We start from the raw sequence: 20,335 nt of genomic DNA, 5'->3' as shown, positions 1-20,335 counted from the left end.
CACACGAACACACACACAGAGTGTCCTCTAACAAGCTGATGCTAATGTTAATCAGCAGATTAGCACACACTGACAACACCAGAGTCCCTTCACACACACACACACACACACACACACATATCGAATGCTCAGAAGTTGCTCTTTCAGATCTCATGAGTTGTGAATGAAACAAAGATTAAAAGAGAACGTATTGCAAGAAAAGACTAATTCAGGCTTTCTACTTCAAGAAATCAAGCTTAATTCAATGTGTTACTTGCTGTTTCTTTTATTATATGTGGAATTTATTAGCAAACATATACAATATAAGTGTCTCAGATATTTATTCTAATATTCTTTATGAAAAATAGAAATCTAAAGAAAGTCAAATCAGTCACTAGTTAGAGATCAAAATAAATGTGGCTCTGATCATAAGTTCATATTGAAATCTGTTACACTTTACTATAAGGTTTTATTTGTTAGCATTAAAACCCCAAAAACTAAAATACAAACTACAAAACCATAACAAAATGACTTAATCTAATAAAATAAAAAAACTAATTCAAAATAAAACTGTAATTTTGAAAGTATCTGGGTGACACTGAGATAACACAGAAAACAAAACACACTCACACTGACACCAGAAAGACTGTAAACAGCCAGTGTTCATTTTAATTTATTTTATTTATTATTATTTTTAACAACCTTTAAAATATATATATTTTTGTTTGTTTGTTTGTTTACAATTACAAGTTTAACTGTAGTATCTGGTCACAGTTTGGGCCATTGTGAGATGCATCTAGAAAAATATCTTATTTTGCTCCCATTTTATCTCAGTGCTGTCTCAAAGAAACAACTGAGATATTATTTAGATCTGAGATGAAAACTGAGAGTGTGTGCTTCCTGCGTGTATTGATCAGATAGAGCCTGAGTTCCCTCTCAGTGTGTGTGCGTGTGTGTGTGTGTGTGTGTGTGTGTGTGTGTGTCCTGCTCTCTCACGGGTCTCAGTTGTTAGGTCAGTAGCGCTGAACCCGTCAGAGACACAGTTACTCAGAGACAGCAGAGGAATCTCAGGGTGTGAGTCTGACCTTCACTGAGAGCAGAGTGAACCTCCAGCTGCTGCTCGTGATTACACTTCAGAAGAGACACAAGCAGAGGAAACTGTCAGGAACAGTTCGTACGAGACACTTCTGAACCCAGAGCTGACCTCTGAGACACACATACTAACACTTCAACATTAAGTGGAAAATATAAAACTAAAAACTAATTCAAAATATTGTCAAATACTATAATGTTATCTCAATTATATTAAAATAGCACAAAACGATTGATGACAAGAAGTTGTAAACAACCAGTCAAATTATGTTATATTTTTTAAAATAAACAAATGCCTTTTTAAACCTTCATTTTGAAAACTTTGATAGATTCAGAAGTGACCAGTTTGTTTAGTCATGTATTATCAGTTTAACCAGTAATCTTTATGAGCAGGTTGTATATGTTGTATTATAAAGAAGAGCCGCTCTGTCTCTGTCTGTCTCTGTCTGCAGCCGCTCCACAGCATGAGTCTGGTGACTGTCATGCTCAATGACTTAATGGACAGGAAGTTCCTCCCACGTCCACCAGCGGCCAATCAGGAGGAGGAGGAAGTGAAGGCCGTGCAGGAAGTGGAGGCGTGTCTTCTCAGGTGGGTCAGAATTACATTGTTCTTCAATCATACTGTGTTTGTGAATGTATAGACTTCCAGTGAGATGAACAATAATATATATATATATATATATATATATATATATATTATATATATATATATATATATATATATATATATATATATATAATGAATCATATTATAAATAATAAAAAATAATACATAATACTATAAAAATACTAAACTAATATTTTATTATTGAAATATTGTTATTAATCCCGCTCCCTCCCAAATAACTGTTGTTTAATTTTTGACTTAAGTGTAATAAATAATAAAATAAAAATAATAATTTGAAAAATCCACCAATGAGGTCAGAAAAATAAACTTAATTTAAAGGAAAAGCAAGTTGTTGTTTTTTCTGACCCCACTGGCAGATTTTAGTTCACTTGATTTTAATACATTTTTCAAAAAACAAGACTATAAATTTGAAGTTATTCTGCATTTAAAAATATTTAGATATTTTATTGAAAAACGAGACAATACAAAATAAAATATTTTAGATTTGTTTTTTGTATTTTCTTTTTTTTGCAGTAGTTTATAAATATACTGAAGAAAAAATATAAAAAAATTAATCATGCTTAATTTGATTAATCAATACTACCAGTTTTTGTTGATTTAAAAAGAAAAGTTTTATAAACCGACAGCTTTGTTATAATTACAGCTTTAGTTTTTTTTTTCAGATGCTTTCACACATTTTTTTAAATGATACACTTTTTTTTACTTTACACAAAAAATCATCTCTTGCAAAATAAAGTACTGCGTTCTAAATATCACAAACTCATCTTAACAACGAACTTGCCATAATATTAATTAATGTTAGATTTATGTGTGCTAATAGAGAATTGTGTGTTGTGTTTACAAAAAGTGCTTTATGAAAATTGAAAACGGAGTCAAAAATGAATGCAAATGCAAATTAAGCATATTTATGTATGAGATGATAACTGAATGAAAGATGAAGTGTAATGAGATTATGAGTGTGTGTGGCTTAACACAGTTTGACGAGTCTGGCGTTGATGTGAACTCTCACACATGCTGTCGGTGTTTGACAGGTTCAGGACGAAGCTGGTGGCGTCTCTGGCTCGATGTCGAATCAAACACGAGCTGCTGACGCTGGAGAACATGGTTCCAGAGCAGATCAGACACAGAGAGGAGAGAGCCACGCTGCTGCCGCTGTACGGCTGGATCAACTCGCTCCGCAGCAGGTCACAACTAACACCTACACTTACTATCACAGCTCATCTTCCTACACTAACACTTACTATCACAGCTCATCTTCCTACACTAACACTTACTATCACAGCTCATCTTCCTACACAAACACTTACTATCACAGTTCATCTTCCTATACTAACACTTACTATCACAGCTCATCTTCCTAGACTAACACTTACTATCACAGCTCATCTTCCTATACTAACACTTACTATCACAGCTCATCTTCCTATACTAACACTTACTATCACAGCTCATCTTCCTATACTAACACTTACTATCACAGCTCATCTTCCTTAACTAACACTTACTATCACAGCTCATCTTTCTACACCTACACTTACTATCACAGCTCATCTTCCTAGACTAACACTTACTATCACAGCTCATCTTCCTACACTAACACTTACTATCACAGCTCATCTTCCTACACTAACACTTACTATCACAGCTCATCTTCCTACACTATCACAGCTCATATTCCTAGACTAACACTTACTATCACATCTCATCTTTCTACACCTACACTTACTATCACAGCTCATCTTCCTACACTAACACTTACTATCACAGCTCATCTTCCTACACTAACACTTACTATCACAGCTCATCTTCCTACACTAACACTTACTATCACAGCTCATCTTCCTACACTATCACAGCTCATATTCCTAGACTAACACTTACTATCACAGCTCATATTCCTAGACTAACACTTACTATCACAGCTCATCTTCCTACACTAACACTTACTATCACAGCTCATCTTCCTACACTAACACTTACTATCACAGCTCATCTTCCCACGCAAACACTTAAGCCCCTTTCACACTGCACGTCGGACCCGCAATATTCCCGTAACATTGCCTGGTCGCCTTCTGTGTGAAAGCAACCACGTCCCGGAAATGATTTCCGAATTGAACCCGGGTCGGGGACCTAGTAACATTGCGGTAATCGATCCAGAACGAGCGCTGTGTGAACAAAAGCCAGATCTAATTCCGTACGCAACTCTTTTACCGGCTGTTTGAAGGAAGATCAACATTCGCGACGAAAACATATGTGCAAACTGTAATGAAGCAGAGATCAGTTAGTTCCTCACTTTCCGCGCTGACGTCGAGATTGTTTGCTTGCTTCAGTTAAAGTATAACGTGCCAAGCGTTGTCGACTCGTACATTACACGTCACGCGCTGATGTCACGTGTCGTTACGGGATCTTCAAGGGTTGTGTGTGAAAGCACGCACATATACCGGGTCATCACTGGCAGTGTGAAAGTGCCAAATCTAGCGACCAGGGAAAAATTACAGGAACACTTTACCCCTGTATTTGCCGGAATGGCAGTGTGAAAGGGGCTTTACTATCACAGCTCATCTTTCTACACCTACACTTACTATCACAGCTCATCTTCCTACACTAACACTTACTATCACAGCTCATCTTCCTACACTAACACTTACTATCACAGTTCATCTTCCTTCACTAACACTTACTATCACAGCTCATCTTCCTACACCTACACTCACTATCACAGCTCATCTTCCTAGACAAACGCTTACTATCACAGCTCATCTTCCTACACAAACAATTACTATCACAGTTCATCTTCCTACACTAACACTTACTATCAGAGCTCATCTTCCTAGACTAACACTTACTATCACAGCTCATCTTCCTAGACTAACATTTACTATCACAGCTCATCTTCCTACAACTAACACTTACTATCACAGCTCATCTTCCTACACAAACACTTACTATCACAGTTCATCTTTCTACACTAACACTTACTATCACAGCTCATCTTCCTAGACTAACACTTACTATCACAGCTCATCTTCCTACACAAACACTTACGATGACTGCTCATCTTCCTAGACTAACTCTTACTATCACAGCTTATCTTCCTAGACTAACACTTACTATCACAGCTCATCTTCGTAGACTAACACTTACTATCACAGCTCATCTTCCTACACGAACACTTACTATCACAGCTCATCTTCCTACACTAACACTTTCTATCACAGCTCATCTTCCTACACTAACACTTACTATCACAGCTCATCTTCCTACAACTACACTTACTATCACAGCTCATCTTCCTACACCTACACTCACTATCACAGCTCATCTTCCTACACTAACACTTACTATCACAGCTCATCTTTCTACACCTACACTTACTATCACAGCTCATCTTCCTACACTAACACTTACTACCACAGCTCATCTTCCTACACCTACACTCACTATCACAGCTCATCTTCCTACACTAACACTTACTATCACAGCTCATCTTTCTACACCTACACTTACTATCACAGCTCATCTTCCTACACTAACACTTACTATCACAGCTCATCTTTCTACACCTACACTTACTATCACAGCTCATCTTCCTAGACTAACTCTTACTATCACAGCTTATCTTCCTAGACTAAACACTTTACTATCACAAGCTCATCTTCCTACACTAACACATACTATCACAGCTCATCTTCCTACACTAACACTTAATGTCATAGCTCATCTTCCTAGACTAACTCTTACTATCACAGCTCATCTTCCTAGACTAACACTTACTATCACAGCTCATCTTCCTACACAAACACCTACTACCACAGCTCATCTTCCTACACAAACACTTACTACCACAGCTCATCTTCCTACACTAACACTTACTATCACAGCTTATCTTCCTAGACTAACACTTACTATCACAGCTCATCTTCCTAGACTAACACTTACTATCATAGCTCATCTTCCTACACAAACACTTACTTCCACAGCTTATCTTCCTACACTAACACTTACTATCACAGCTCATCTTCCTACACTAACACTTACTATCACAGCTCATCTTCCTACACCTACACTTACTATCACAGCTCATCTTCCTACACCTACACTCACTATCACAGCTCATCTTCCTACACTAACACTTACTATCACAGCTCATCTTCCTACACAAACACTTACTATCACAGTTCATCTTTCTACACTAACACTTAATATCACAGCTCATCTTCCTAGACTAACACTTACTATCACAGCTCATCTTCCTACACAAACACTTACGATGACTGCTCATCTTCCTAGACTAACTCTTACTATCACAGCTTATCTTCCTAGACTAACACTTACTATCACAGCTCATCTTCCTAGACTAACACTTACTATCACAGCTCATCTTCCTACACGAACACTTACTATCACAGCTCATCTTCCTACACTAACACTTTCTATCACAGCTCATCTTCCTACACTAACACTTACTATCACAGCTCATCTTCCTACACCTACACTTACTATCACAGCTCATCTTCCTACACCTACACTCACTATCACAGCTCATCTTCCTACACTAACACTTACTATCACAGCTCATCTTTCTACACCTACACTTACTATCACAGCTCATCTTCCTACACTAACACTTACTACCACAGCTCATCTTCCTACACCTACACTCACTATCACAGCTCATCTTCCTACACTAACACTTACTATCACAGCTCATCTTTCTACACCTACACTTACTATCACAGCTCATCTTCCTAGACTAACTCTTACTATCACAGCTTATCTTCCTAGACTAACACTTACTATCACAGCTCATCTTCCTACACTAACACTTACTATCACAGCTCATCTTCCTACACTAACACTTAATGTCATAGCTCATCTTCCTAGACTAACTCTTACTATCACAGCTCATCTTCCTAGACTAACACTTACTATCACAGCTCATCTTCCTACACAAACACCTACTACCACAGCTCATCTTCCTACACAAACACTTACTACCACAGCTCATCTTCCTACACTAACACTTACTATCACAGCTTATCTTCCTAGACTAACACTTACTATCACAGCTCATCTTCCTAGACTAACACTTACTATCATAGCTCATCTTCCTACACAAACACTTACTTCCACAGCTTATCTTCCTACACTAACACTTACTATCACAGCTCATCTTCCTACACTAACACTTACTATCACAGCTCATCTTCCTACACCTACACTTACTATCACAGCTCATCTTCCTACACCTACACTCACTATCACAGCTCATCTTCCTACACTAACACTTACTATCACATCTCATCTTTCTACACCTACACTTACTATCACAGCTCATCTTCCTACACTAACACTTACTATCACAGCTCATCTTTCTACACCTACACTCACTATCACAGCTCATCTTCCTACACTAACACTTACTATCACAGCTCATCTTCCTGCACTAACACTTACTATCACAGCTCATCTTCCTACACAAACACTTACTATCACAGTTCATCTTTCTACACTAACACTTAATATCACAGCTCATCTTCCTAGACTAACACTTACTATCACAGCTCATCTTCCTACACAAACACTTACGATGACTGCTCATCTTCCTAGACTAACTCTTACTATCACAGCTTATCTTCCTAGACTAACACTTACTATCACAGCTCATCTTCCTAGACTAAACACTTACTATCACAGCTCATCTTCCTACACGAACACTTACTATCACAGCTCATCTTCCTACACTAACACTTTCTATCACAGCTCATCTTCCTACACTAACACTTACTATCACAGCTCATCTTCCTACACCTACACTTACTATCACAGCTCATCTTCCTACACCTACACTCACTATCACAGCTCATCTTCCTACACTAACACTTACTATCACAGCTCATCTTTCTACACCTACACTTACTATCACAGCTCATCTTCCTACACTAACACTTACTACCACAGCTCATCTTCCTACACCTACACTCACTATCACAGCTCATCTTCCTACACTAACACTTACTATCACAGCTCATCTTTCTACACCTACACTTACTATCACAGCTCATCTTCCTAGACTAACTCTTACTATCACAGCTTATCTTCCTAGACTAACACTTACTATCACAGCTCATCTTCCTACACTAACACTTACTATCACAGCTCATCTTCCTACACTAACACTTAATGTCATAGCTCATCTTCCTAGACTAACTCTTACTATCACAGCTCATCTTCCTAGACTAACACTTACTATCACAGCTCATCTTCCTACACAAACACCTACTACCACAGCTCATCTTCCTACACAAACACTTACTACCACAGCTCATCTTCCTACACTAACACTTACTATCACAGCTTATCTTCCTAGACTAACACTTACTATCACAGCTCATCTTCCTAGACTAACACTTACTATCATAGCTCATCTTCCTACACAAACACTTACTTCCACAGCTTATCTTCCTACACTAACACTTACTATCACAGCTCATCTTCCTACACTAACACTTACTATCACAGCTCATCTTCCTACACCTACACTTACTATCACAGCTCATCTTCCTACACCTACACTCACTATCACAGCTCATCTTCCTACACTAACACTTACTATCACATCTCATCTTTCTACACCTACACTTACTATCACAGCTCATCTTCCTACACTAACACTTACTATCACAGCTCATCTTTCTACACCTACACTTACTATCACAGCTCATCTTCCTACACTAACACTTACTATCACAGCTCATCTTCTTACACTAACACTTACTATCACAGCTCATCTTCCTACACCTACACTCACTATCACAGCTCATCTTCCTACACTAACACTTACTATCACAGCTCATCTTTCTACACCTACACTTACTATCACAGCTCATCTTCCTACACTAACACTTACTATCACAGCTCATCTTTCTACACCTACACTTACTATCACAGCTCATCTTCCTAGACTAACTCTTACTATCACAGCTCATCTTCCTAGACTAACACTTACTATCACAGCTCATCTTCCTACACAAACACTTACTACCACAGCTCATCTTCCTACACTAACACTTACTATCACAGCTTATCTTCCTAGACTAACACTTACTTTCATAGCTCATCTTCCTACACAAACACTTACTTCCACAGCTTATCTTCCTACACTAACACTTACTATCACAGCTCGTCTTTCTACACTAACACTTACTATCACAGCTCATCTTCCTACACAAACACTTACTTCCACAGCTTATCTTCCTACACTAACACTTACTATCACAGCTCATCTTCCTACACTAACACTTACTATCACAGCTCATCTGCCTAGACTAACACTTACTATCACAGCTCATCTTCCTACACAAACACTTACCATCAGAGCTCATCTTCCTACACAAACACTTACTATCACAGCTCATCTTCCTACACAAACACTTACTATCAGAGCTCATCTTCCTACACAAACACTTACTATCACAGCTCATCTGCCTAGACTAATACTTACTATCACAGCTCATCTTTCTACACAAACACTTACTATCACAGCTCATCTTCCTACACAAACACTTAATATCACAGCTCATCTTCCTACACTAACACTTACTATCACAGCTCATCTTCCTACACTAACACTTACTATCACAGCTCATCTTCCTACAATAACACTTACTATCACAGCTCATCTTCCTACACTAACACTTACTATCACAGCTCATCTTCCTAGACTAACACTTACTATCACAGCTCATCTTCCCACACTAACACTTACTATCACAGCTCATCTTCCCACACTAACACTTACTATCACAGCTCATCTTCCTAGACTAACACTTACTATCACAGCTCATCTTCCCACACTAACACTTACTATCACAGCTCATCTTCCCACACTAACACTTACTATCACAGCTCATCTTCCCTCACTAACACTTACTATCACAGCTCATCTTTCTACACCTACACTTACTATCACAGCTCATCTTCCTAGACTAACTCTTACTATCACAGCTCATCTTCCTACACAAACACTTACTATCACAGCTCATCTTCCTAGACTAACACTTACTATCACAGTTCATATTCTTACACCTACACTTACTATCACAGCTCATCTTCCTACACAAACACTTACTATCACAGCTCATCTTCCTACACTAACACAGTATTTTGGTCTTGTTTTCAAGTATATGTCTAAAAATGCTTAAATTAAGATGCATTCATTTTACTTAAGCCTTGTTTTCTAAGTTTATTATATATATATATATATATATATATATAATATTGCACTTTTTTCATATAGCAGTTCTTTTAAAATAAAAGTGCGCAATACATTACTTTTGAATTCTTTATTTAATGCATTACTTTTATTGTGTTATTTTTCACCATAAATAATTAAATGTTTTTACGCATAATGTGATTAATCGCAGAAAAATCATGAATTTAATTGAAATTTTAAAAAAATTATCATTGTCTCGCACAAATATATCATATATAATAATACATAATATATGTATATTTATTGTACTGTATATGATGATACATGTACATATTACGTATTTTGTATTATAATTTTAAATTGTATTTGCATAATAATAATTAATATAATGTACATATATTAAATATTATATTCTGCGTTATTGTAGAAAACAAGACTTAATATCTTCAGTAAATGTATCCTGATTTAAAAAGGTGCATATGTTTGTTCTGGGACACAAGAGGAAGTGATTTGTGGGGATGCCCAGAAACACACGCTGCTGTGTTCATCTCTGTTCCTTGTATTGCTGTATGATTTTCCACTGAAATCATTTATTGTTTATGATGCAGAAAGATGAGAATGTGTTTGTGTGCTTGTGATTTATGGTTCAGATGTGGCATTATTCTGTTTTTTCCCTGTTTAACCTCCATTCTGGGCTGACCAGCCTTATTTCACACTGTGTGTGTGTGTGTGTGAGAGATCTCCAGTGCTAGTGATTGGATCTGTCGACAACTCAAAATTTACAGCCACTCGCACACACACACACACACACACACACACACACTGATTTCTCCTCTCCATCTCGTTGCTCTTGTCTTACATTTGACACTTAATTTCAACATATGTGTGTGTGTCTGTGTGTGTGTAGTTTGGAGGAGGTCAGCGATGTGTTACACACATCAGGTTTTTCCTGCGTTAAATCTGTCGGGCAGCTGGAAGGACAGACCTTCTGTAAGGACCTGCACTGCCGCGATCTGCTTGTGTTTCACAGCAGTGTGAAGAACGATCTGAGCAACAGCAGATTACTGAGTGACGGCAGACTCATCATACAGGTGTGTGTGTGTGTGTGTGTGTGTGTGTGTGTGTGTGTGCGTGTGTGATGGGTTGTGCTCTCTGTGACAGTGTGTGTTGTGTGTGTGTGTAGGATAAGTCGTGCTGTGTTGGCCCCTGGGCTCTGTGGCCCCTGCTGGCCGGCGGTGGAGACGTCCTGATGAGCGGTTGTTTCTCTGCGCAGACGGTCGCACACGTGTCTGCTGTGGCTGCGTCTGCACACACACAGACTGAAACACACACGTCTCAGTCAGATGCTCGCGGTCGGAGCGCAGTGATTGTGTGTTTGGGAGACGGAGCGCAGACACACACAGAGGAACTGCAGAACACACTCACCAAACTGAGCTGCAAGAGTAAGAGCTGACATATACAGCACATACAGCTGCGTGTGTTTACATATCTATATATGAAAGATAATTCAGAGCTTAATCATAATTTCCCGTACAAAAAGAGCATTTATAAAACATTCAGTATTATATTATACTATTATATATAAGTATTTATAATTCGTTTTAATATTAAATTAGTATTATACTGATAAATAGATAATAAATCATTTATAATATAAACATATACAAAAAGAAAAGCTTTAAATGGTAATTGCTGCATTTTTTTTCCCTAAAAGTGAATTTAAACATCACAACACTATTGTTGTGTGTTTGTAAAAAAAAAATATATATATATATATAAAAAACAAAACATACAACATAAACATACAAAAAGTGGATTTAGACATCACCGCAAAATGTGCAGTAGGAATGATGGGTAAATATTCAAAATTAATGAAAATTCATTATATAGAAAGAGCGAGGTATTATATATTAATATAAATACACAACATTATAATTTGCAGTATAAAAGATAGATACATATTTCCTTTTATAATCTTTTGAAGGTAAACAATTCACTGTTATGCTCTTAATAACAGGAGAGGAAACATTGAGATTATTTGAGTTTCCACACAAGTTTCATCCAACTGATATATCTCTTATTATATGATATGGCTCTTATGATTAAATTTTTTTTGTTGTTGCTGGGGATATCTGCTAAATGAATAAATGTTAATATAATGTAAATGCTGTGCGTTCCTGTTTTGCTGTAATGTAAGCAGAAGCAGGTGCAGGGCTTTGGTTCCCAGGGAAGGCAGGAACTGATTAAAATGTATGTATGGACTGCTGTTTAAGTTGCTTTCCATAAACGTTTTTGCTGAATGCATGAATGTAAATGCACAAATGAGCTCCTCCAGGACCGTGAAAGAGAGACACTGGTGAAGGTTTGACTCAAACATGTGTGTGACCTTGGTATATTTCTGTGGTAAAAATGCTAATTCACGTCTCTTGGGGTCTGAATCAGGAGAAATGACTCCCTTCGGGGATGTTCTCTAAGACGACAAGACAATTATGTCTTTATAACAAAAATGTTTTTAATTTTTAATTGTGATTACTGATATATTTTGATTTCATCTACATCATAACAGTATATCTATGTCAGGGTATTATAGTTAACTAAATCTGAAACTAAAATCAAAACCATAAAAAGATAAAAAGAACAATTTGGTTGCTTGAAATCAATGTAACTTCTAATATATATATATATATATATATATATATATATATATATATATATATATGAAAATTTAAGCACATAAAAGTTCAATGCTAATTTAGCTTATAAAAATTATTTATACTGTTTATAGTGTACAGTAGGAAAGATAGATAAATATTCTTTATATGAAAAACGTGAAGTACATGATTGTGGTGATGGTGGGATGCTGGTTAGTCCTTGGTTAGAAAATAGAGGTCAGAGAGGTTGATTTTATTGGAAGATAAAGTAACGTGTGTTTTTCAGATGTGAAGCTGCTTCCAGATTCTCTGGAGTCTCTGGACGTCTCTGACGTGCGTCTGCAGAAGATCAGTGTGGTGTTTCTGATGCCAGCGTGTTCCCTGTCCGCTATCAGCAACCCTGTCGATTACATAATGCAGGAGAACAGAGGTGCACACACACACACACACACACACTGAACACTCTCTCTGAGCATCAGTCACATGTGATTGTTCTGGACCCGTTTCAGACCCGCGGCTCATGCTGGATCTGTCCCAGGGTTCAGTTTCTCCAGAGAAAATCCAGATGCTCGTGTGCCAGCAGAGGAAAGTCCTGCAGCGCGCCGTCCAGTGTGAGTGTGTGTGTGTGTGTGTGTGTGTGTGTGTGTGTGTGTGTGTGTGTGTGTGTGTGTGTGTGTGTGTGTGTGTGTGTGTGTGTGTGTGTGTGTGTGTTTCACTCTATCTTACCTAATGAGTTCAGACACAATTAAATGATGATCTTGAATCGTAAATCTGGATGAGCTACAAAATATTACACTAAATAACTATTCTACCTTAATATCTCAAAAAATAAAGTCATTTTTTGACTAACATACTAATTCGCTTACAATACGATACATCCATTATATAAATCACTTAATTCACTTAATGAGGTCTTTTCGCCTGTGACATCCATCTTATTTTCAATAATGCTTTATTTATTTGTAAATATCTTTATCAAACAAAACCAACCAACATTGAAATCTTATTCTAGAACTAAGTTGAATGACATATAAAACTGTTTCTAGAACACAACCAACATTTAGATCTCTTTGATTAAACAATCGAAACTGACCAACAATGAAATCTGTTAATCAAACACAACCTGAGGCATTTAAATCTCTTAATTAGGCAAGAACTGAACAAAATTTGAACCTCTCTAGAATAAAACGAATAATTTTCTTTAACAAAACCGAATGACATTTAGATCTCTTACTCAAAACGAAATGTCCAACATTGAAATCTGTTAATCAAACAAAACCAAACAATATATAAATCTCTTTCTAGAAAAAAAAATTGAATGACATTTAAATGTCATTCTAGATTAAAGACCATACGACATTTACATTTCTAGAACTGAAACAAACGGTCCACTGAATGTCAAGCTGAAGAACCCAAGTGCGTTTTTTTTTTTAAAACTAAGTAGAATCGATAATCCAAACAAATCCAATCAAAGGTCTGTTAAATGCCAACGGGAGCTGCATTTGAATTACAATTGTTTTTTCCTAGTTTTAGTGATGTTCACACTCCCGTGATGCCTTTTTGAAAACCTTCACTGGCATATTGCACCTGTCAAACATAGTCTTATTTTTCCGTCAATACTGTTGACGGTGTCCTTTATCAGTAGGCTTTATCACTGGCCTTAGAATCAGCTGCAGGGCGGGGCTTATGTAAATGTTTTCAGTCAGGAACAAGTCAGGAACCAAATTAGTACCAGTCCAAACCCATCTCTACTTTTAATAGTCGTCTTGTTGCTGCTGCCCAGACTGTCTCTTCCTTGATGATAAATATGTGTTCATTTTAAAGCAATAAATAGCACATTGAAATTACTAGGTGGTAACAAATGAATATATTTTCTTATAAGGAACTCACTGAATCATTGACTCAACTGGTGGCAGTCAGTCCCTAAAAAAAGTGAACCATTTGTTTACTTTTTTGTGAAAGGAAAGTATCAGATCAGTTTGAGAATTAAACTAGCATTAAAAAGCATGAATGTGAAAAACACCATTAACGCCAATAATGAGCAGATGACAGAATTTACAAGCCTGCCACTTGAGGGAGAAAGGGGGAAATTATTAATCCCACATACACTGAACATGATTTTGGCAGCCTCGGTCTAATTAACGTTAAACTTCATACAGCGGTTTATATTCAAGTTCACAGCAAGGCTAGCATGAGCATCATCAAGAGCGAGCAGCAGACATTCAAACAAACTAATTAACGTTACTGGTAAAAAAAATTAATAATTAGAAAGTGAATACTGTATAGTTTATCGTGTTAAATTTCAAATAATTTAAAACAGGTAAGATTATATTAGATTAACATTAAAAGTTGACGTTACCTTAGACCACCTCTGAGACTGTGTTTGAGCTAATTAACCAAACAGAGCATTTATTTATTAAACTGAATAAGAAAACCTACAAAAATACAAAACACTACTCCTCTTCAATGGGATATAACGTTATATCAGTTCAAATCTATTAATAAAAGTAGATTTATATCGCTTATCTTCTCCACTGAAAGTTGACCGTTACAAAATGACGGGCACGCGCACTTCACTCAGAAAGTGACGTGCGCTGCTAGTTTAAGGTTTAAATGTTCTTTGTCCCTTACTCTCTTTCATTAACAAACATTATCACCATTTGCTAAGTAAATAGTTTATTTGTTTTGTTCTTAAACTGATGGCAAATATATATATATATATATATATATATATATATATATATATATATATATATATATTTAAATATATAATTCATGCAATATTTTAACTTGCTTGATGAATTATAAGTGTATTTCCCAAATAGTAGGCTGTTCAAATGGTATCCTAATAATAATAATACATATAGTGCAATAATATTAAAAGTTATAAGATCAGCTGGCCATGTCACTACAAGGTCCCCAATGGGACTAACTAGCGACGTCTTTTGAGGATGTACCCACGACGTTTCTGGGAAGTTAGCCGAGATTCCCAAAAAATTGAACTTTACCACTACGTCCTAACAACGTCGTGTGTTTGCTGGGAGCGGGATCGCGAATCATTTGAATCAGTTTGGGAGTTCGTAGCGGGTTCACGAATCATTTGAGTCAGTTCGGGAGTTCAAAGCGGGTTCACGAATCATTTGAGTCTGTTTGGGGATCGCGAATCATTTGAATCAGTTCGGGAGTTCGGAGCGGGATCGCGAATCATTTGTGTCTGTTTGGGGATCGCAAATCGTTTGAATCAGTTCGGGAGTTCGGAGCGGGATCCATTTGTGTCAGTTTGGGAGTTTGGAGCGGGATCCATTAGAGTCAGTTTGGGAATCGCAAATCATTTGAATCAGTTCGGGAGTTCGGAGCGGGATCGCGAATCGTTTGAGTCAGTTTGGGGATCGCGAATCATTTGAATCAGTTCGGGAGTTCGGTGCGGGATCGCGAATCATTTGAGTCAGTTTGGGGATCGCAAATCATTTGAATCAGTTAGGGAGTTCGGAGAGGGATTGCAAATCATTTGAGTCAATTTTGGGATCGCAAATCATTTGAATCAGTTCGGGAGTTCAAAGCGGGTTCGCGAATCATTTGAGTCAGTTTGGGGATCGCGAATCATTTGAATCAGTTCGGGAGTTCGGAGCGGGATCGCGAATCATTTTAGTAAGTTTGGGGATAGCAAATCATTTGAATCAGTTCGGGAGTTCGGAGCAGGATCGCGAATCATTTGAGTCAATTTGGGGATCGCGAATCATTTGAGACAGTTCGGGAGTTCAAATCATTTGAATCATCATAGCTGTATATGGATAGGCATTTTTAACTAATTTAGTAGCTAGTTCTAATTATGTTTTCCAAGCGTGTTTAGGTGTGATATGTAAACTCGTACTTTTTGTTGTAATGATGTGCCTTTTAACAGTATCAAGTATATTCAAAAACTAACCAAATCGTGCCTAAAAAGTGCACGCATCTAGGCTAATGTAAAGTTACATGATGAAGTCATACTAGTGCACGTGTGCATTTTGAGTGCGTTCTTTCACTGTATTATTCGGTATATTAATTCAAACGTGAATTCATGTGAATGATCACAAAATTGAAGATATGGGGGTTAGAAAATGTATACCGTATATTTATATCATTTATGTAGTTAATCAATATCACACAAAGAGTGCCATTTCAGTTTTTCTCCAAAAATCAGCATGATTAAAATGTGATATTAAGTTACTACAAAAAAATAATTTAATTACAAATACAAAATGTTGCAGAATAATGTAATATATGAATGAATAATAGCCTAAAGAACCTTTGTGCCAAAAGGGTTCTTTCTTGTCATTATAGAACCTTTTTAGCATAAAAGGTTGTTTGGAGTTGAGTAAAGAACCCTATGGTTCTATATAGAACCCCAATGAACCCTTTATTCTAAGAGTGTGTTGTCATAACGTTCACCTTGGAGATTGAAAATATTTCTTTTTTGGGACCCCAGGAGCCCAAATTCAGACCCAGAACAATAAAACCCACAGAAGAGGTGGGAGTTCAAAGGAGGAATCTTTATATTACCAAATTGCAGGGAGAGGAAGAGTAGATATAAGTCATGGTCTTTGTTTTCGGATGCTTCATTCAAATTGTATTTCCATTGTAAATAAATATGTATCAATCAAAAAGTTTAGAATCAGTGGTAAGGACAATCATTGGTTTTCAGACAGTCTATCAGAGCTAATCTGTTTGAGAAATAAAATGTGGGCACAAGCCAAATTTTCAGTCTCTTCTGCTGATTGGACTATCCAGCCATGTCAGCATCCAGTGGCGTAGCCAGGGGAGGGGCCATTGGGGCACTGGCCCCTCCTGAAAACTGATTGGCCCCCCAGTGTGCCCCCACCCTTCTACTTGTCTGTCACTCACAAATTCAAATTATAATCTTTCAGTTTAGTAAATAACTCATGATTGCGTCGCGATGCTTCTCAACGAGGACCAAGAATAGCGAGCTGCTGTTTCCCAAAGAAAAAAGCACCTATTTTATATAGCTTATGTTTTTCGATTAGCGAGTCGTTGCAGTGCAAGAAGTGTTTGGTACTAACGTTAACGTCTTTCGGTGTAAGACAGACCAGGTTCGATGACGATGTTATCTCCTAGAGAAGACCAAGATGCTAATCATTATATTTACTATGCTCCTCTGATGCTGAATGTAAAAGGGGTTTACTGCGTCACAATTTACTTTTTTTTTTTCGGCCGAACGCACCGATATAGGCAACAACGCAATTTAAAGCAATGGTTTAAAAAAAACTATAATAGCAATTCTAATAAAGTCATTATTGAATCATGCAGTCGATTAGCGACTTTTTTCACTCAAGTGAGGTGACGAAACAAATTGTGTAATGTTTATCTAACGCTCCACACTTGAGACTTTTTTTTTAAAGTCTATATGGGTGAGACACATGCAAAAACATCGTTTTTTTTACTGGTCAATTTTGAGATTTGGGGCTGTTTGTCTTCAGTAACATGTCTTCTTTCAGACTTGTGGTGAAAAAAAAGTCAAAAATACACATATAGGTCTTTATTTTTCTACACCTTTAGTCTATTTGCGTCTGTAGATTCCTAATAAATTTAGTTGCCGTTCTAAATCACCATGGTGCTCCGCGATTGCTGTCTGCACCCTGGAAAGCTCTCTCTCTCTCCCTCCCTTCACAGAAGTTATTGACAAAACGTCATTTGATGACACCCAGAAACATTCTCAAAAAAAATCATACATAATTATTTAATGCATGATTAAATAGCAAAATAAATAACTAATACTAAAATAACACTGGACTAATTAAGCTATTCTAAACTGTTTTATAGGATCCACATATTTTACATGTTAAATTAAAGCTACCTTTTTGAACAAGTAGCTTTCTAACAAAGTATGGATATATGATATTTTTAAATCAATATGCTCAAGATTAATTAGCCTTGACATGAGTTGATTTTGTTTATTCATCAATGCAAATTTACTGCAACTGCTGCTATGCAAATTGAATGGGATGTGGATAATAAACAAAAACATATAATGAAATTATATTAAATTTATATTAGTTAAATTAATTAATTAATTGTGTATTTATTTCTATGAATTATTAATGTTATTCTGCATGTATATACATAAGGCTATTATATATATATTATATAAGGCTATTATAAATAAATTCTATTATTATTATTATTTGTGAGTTGTACACTATTCGTACATTGGATTATTTTATTTATTACAGTTTTTCTTTCACTTTTGTAAAGTGAAAAGTTAATACAAATTGTATTTGATTTTTTTTTTATTTAGAGCAGTGAATAACTGCTATTAAAATATAATAGGGTATCACTGTTTATTACTGATTTTAAAGGTTACTGAACTCTTGAAATGATTTGGATATACAGTTCAAACAACACAAGATTGGCCCCTCTTTATTAATCGTGGCCCCTCTTGTGCCCCCCAGTTGAAAAAATCCTAGAATCGCCCCTGTCAGCATCTGAAAATGTAAATCGGTAATTGTTTAATTTTAAACAGATTTCAGTTTCAGAAGTTCATAAAGCCCTCAGAGACATTGATCACAAATAGTCAGCAGGTACAGATAATCTGGATCCCTTTCTGTTTAAAGTGGCAGCTGATATTTTTGCTGAGTCTAAAGCGCATATTTTTATTTGAGTTTTCTTTCGAACTCCATTCCTAAAAGTTGGAAAACAGCCTGTGTTCTCCATTTACATAAAGGTGGAGACCCATCAGAATTCAATAATTACCGGCCGATATCAAAACTTTCTGTTTTCTCAAAGATCTTGAAATCATTTGTGAATGTACAGTTAAAACAGTATTTGACTGACAAAAATATTTTAAATAATTTTCAGTCAGGGTTCAGAAGTGGCCATAGCACTATCACTGCTGCTACATTAGTGACAAATAATATTATTGGGGCCTTAGATAAGAAGCAACATTCTGCTGCATTATTTGTTTCTAATGCATTTGATTCGGTTGATCATGGATTGTTATTGACCAAACTATGTTCAGTTGGTGAGTGAGAAGGCTGTTGCATGGTTTCAGAATTATTTGGTAGATTGTATTCAGTGTGTTTATGCTGAAGGTTATAAATCTGATTTTCTTGAGATAACTAAAGGTGTCCCTCAAGGATCAATCTTAGGACCCATTCTGTTTTCAATTTTTATAAATGATTTGGATAGAGATGTTCAAGCCAAATTACATTTATACGCTGATGATACAGTGGTTTAAACCGAGGCTTCCACTGCATTTCAGGCATTGCAATACACATTATTGATTCTAAAATTAGTTTTAAATATACAGAAAACAAAGTTTATGGTCTTCTCAAAAGCTCAAGCACAGCTACTTGACAATTGTGGCATTTTGTCATTAGATGGGAAATCACTTGAGAGAGTGTCTTCATACAAGTACTTGGGGATATGGATAGATGATAAGCTATCCTTCAATTAACATATTACTGCTATAGTTAAGAAACGTAAAGTCAAGCTCGGCTTATATTTCAGAAACAAATCTTGCTTTACTTTTAGTGCTAGGAAGAAACTTGTGGAAGCTACTTTTCTGCCTGTAATTGATTATGGAGATATATTGTACATGCATGCTGCATTTTCCATTCTGCGTCATGTAGATTCAGTTTACCATGCATCACTATGATTCATAACAAATACAATGTCCCTTACCCATCACTGCATTCTTTATGATTTAGTTGGTTGGACATCTCTTAAAATTTGTAGACAAAAGCACTGTATATCTTTATTTATAAAGCTAAACTT

The 20,335-nt window shown here is 36.5% G+C and overlaps 1 protein-coding gene across 1 annotated transcript in view; it reads left to right on the top strand.

The window, feature by feature from the left end:
- Positions 1–20,335, top strand: part of LOC113113339 (putative methyltransferase NSUN7) — a 40,632-nt gene that overhangs the window by 10,493 nt on the left and 9,804 nt on the right. Inside the window, exons 4-9 of the mRNA XM_026279453.1 lie at positions 1,524–1,660; positions 2,731–2,883; positions 10,822–11,005; positions 11,098–11,356; positions 12,852–12,995; positions 13,075–13,176. Of these exons, the coding sequence (XP_026135238.1) occupies positions 1,524–1,660; positions 2,731–2,883; positions 10,822–11,005; positions 11,098–11,356; positions 12,852–12,995; positions 13,075–13,176 (979 nt within the window). The remainder of the gene's footprint in view (positions 1–1,523; positions 1,661–2,730; positions 2,884–10,821; positions 11,006–11,097; positions 11,357–12,851; positions 12,996–13,074; positions 13,177–20,335) is intronic.

Source organism: Carassius auratus, chromosome 14 (assembly GCF_003368295.1).
Source record: "Carassius auratus strain Wakin chromosome 14, ASM336829v1, whole genome shotgun sequence".
In the NCBI taxonomy this organism is placed as follows: domain Eukaryota; kingdom Metazoa; phylum Chordata; class Actinopteri; order Cypriniformes; family Cyprinidae; genus Carassius; species Carassius auratus.
This window is presented reverse-complemented; position numbering and strand designations above follow the sequence as displayed.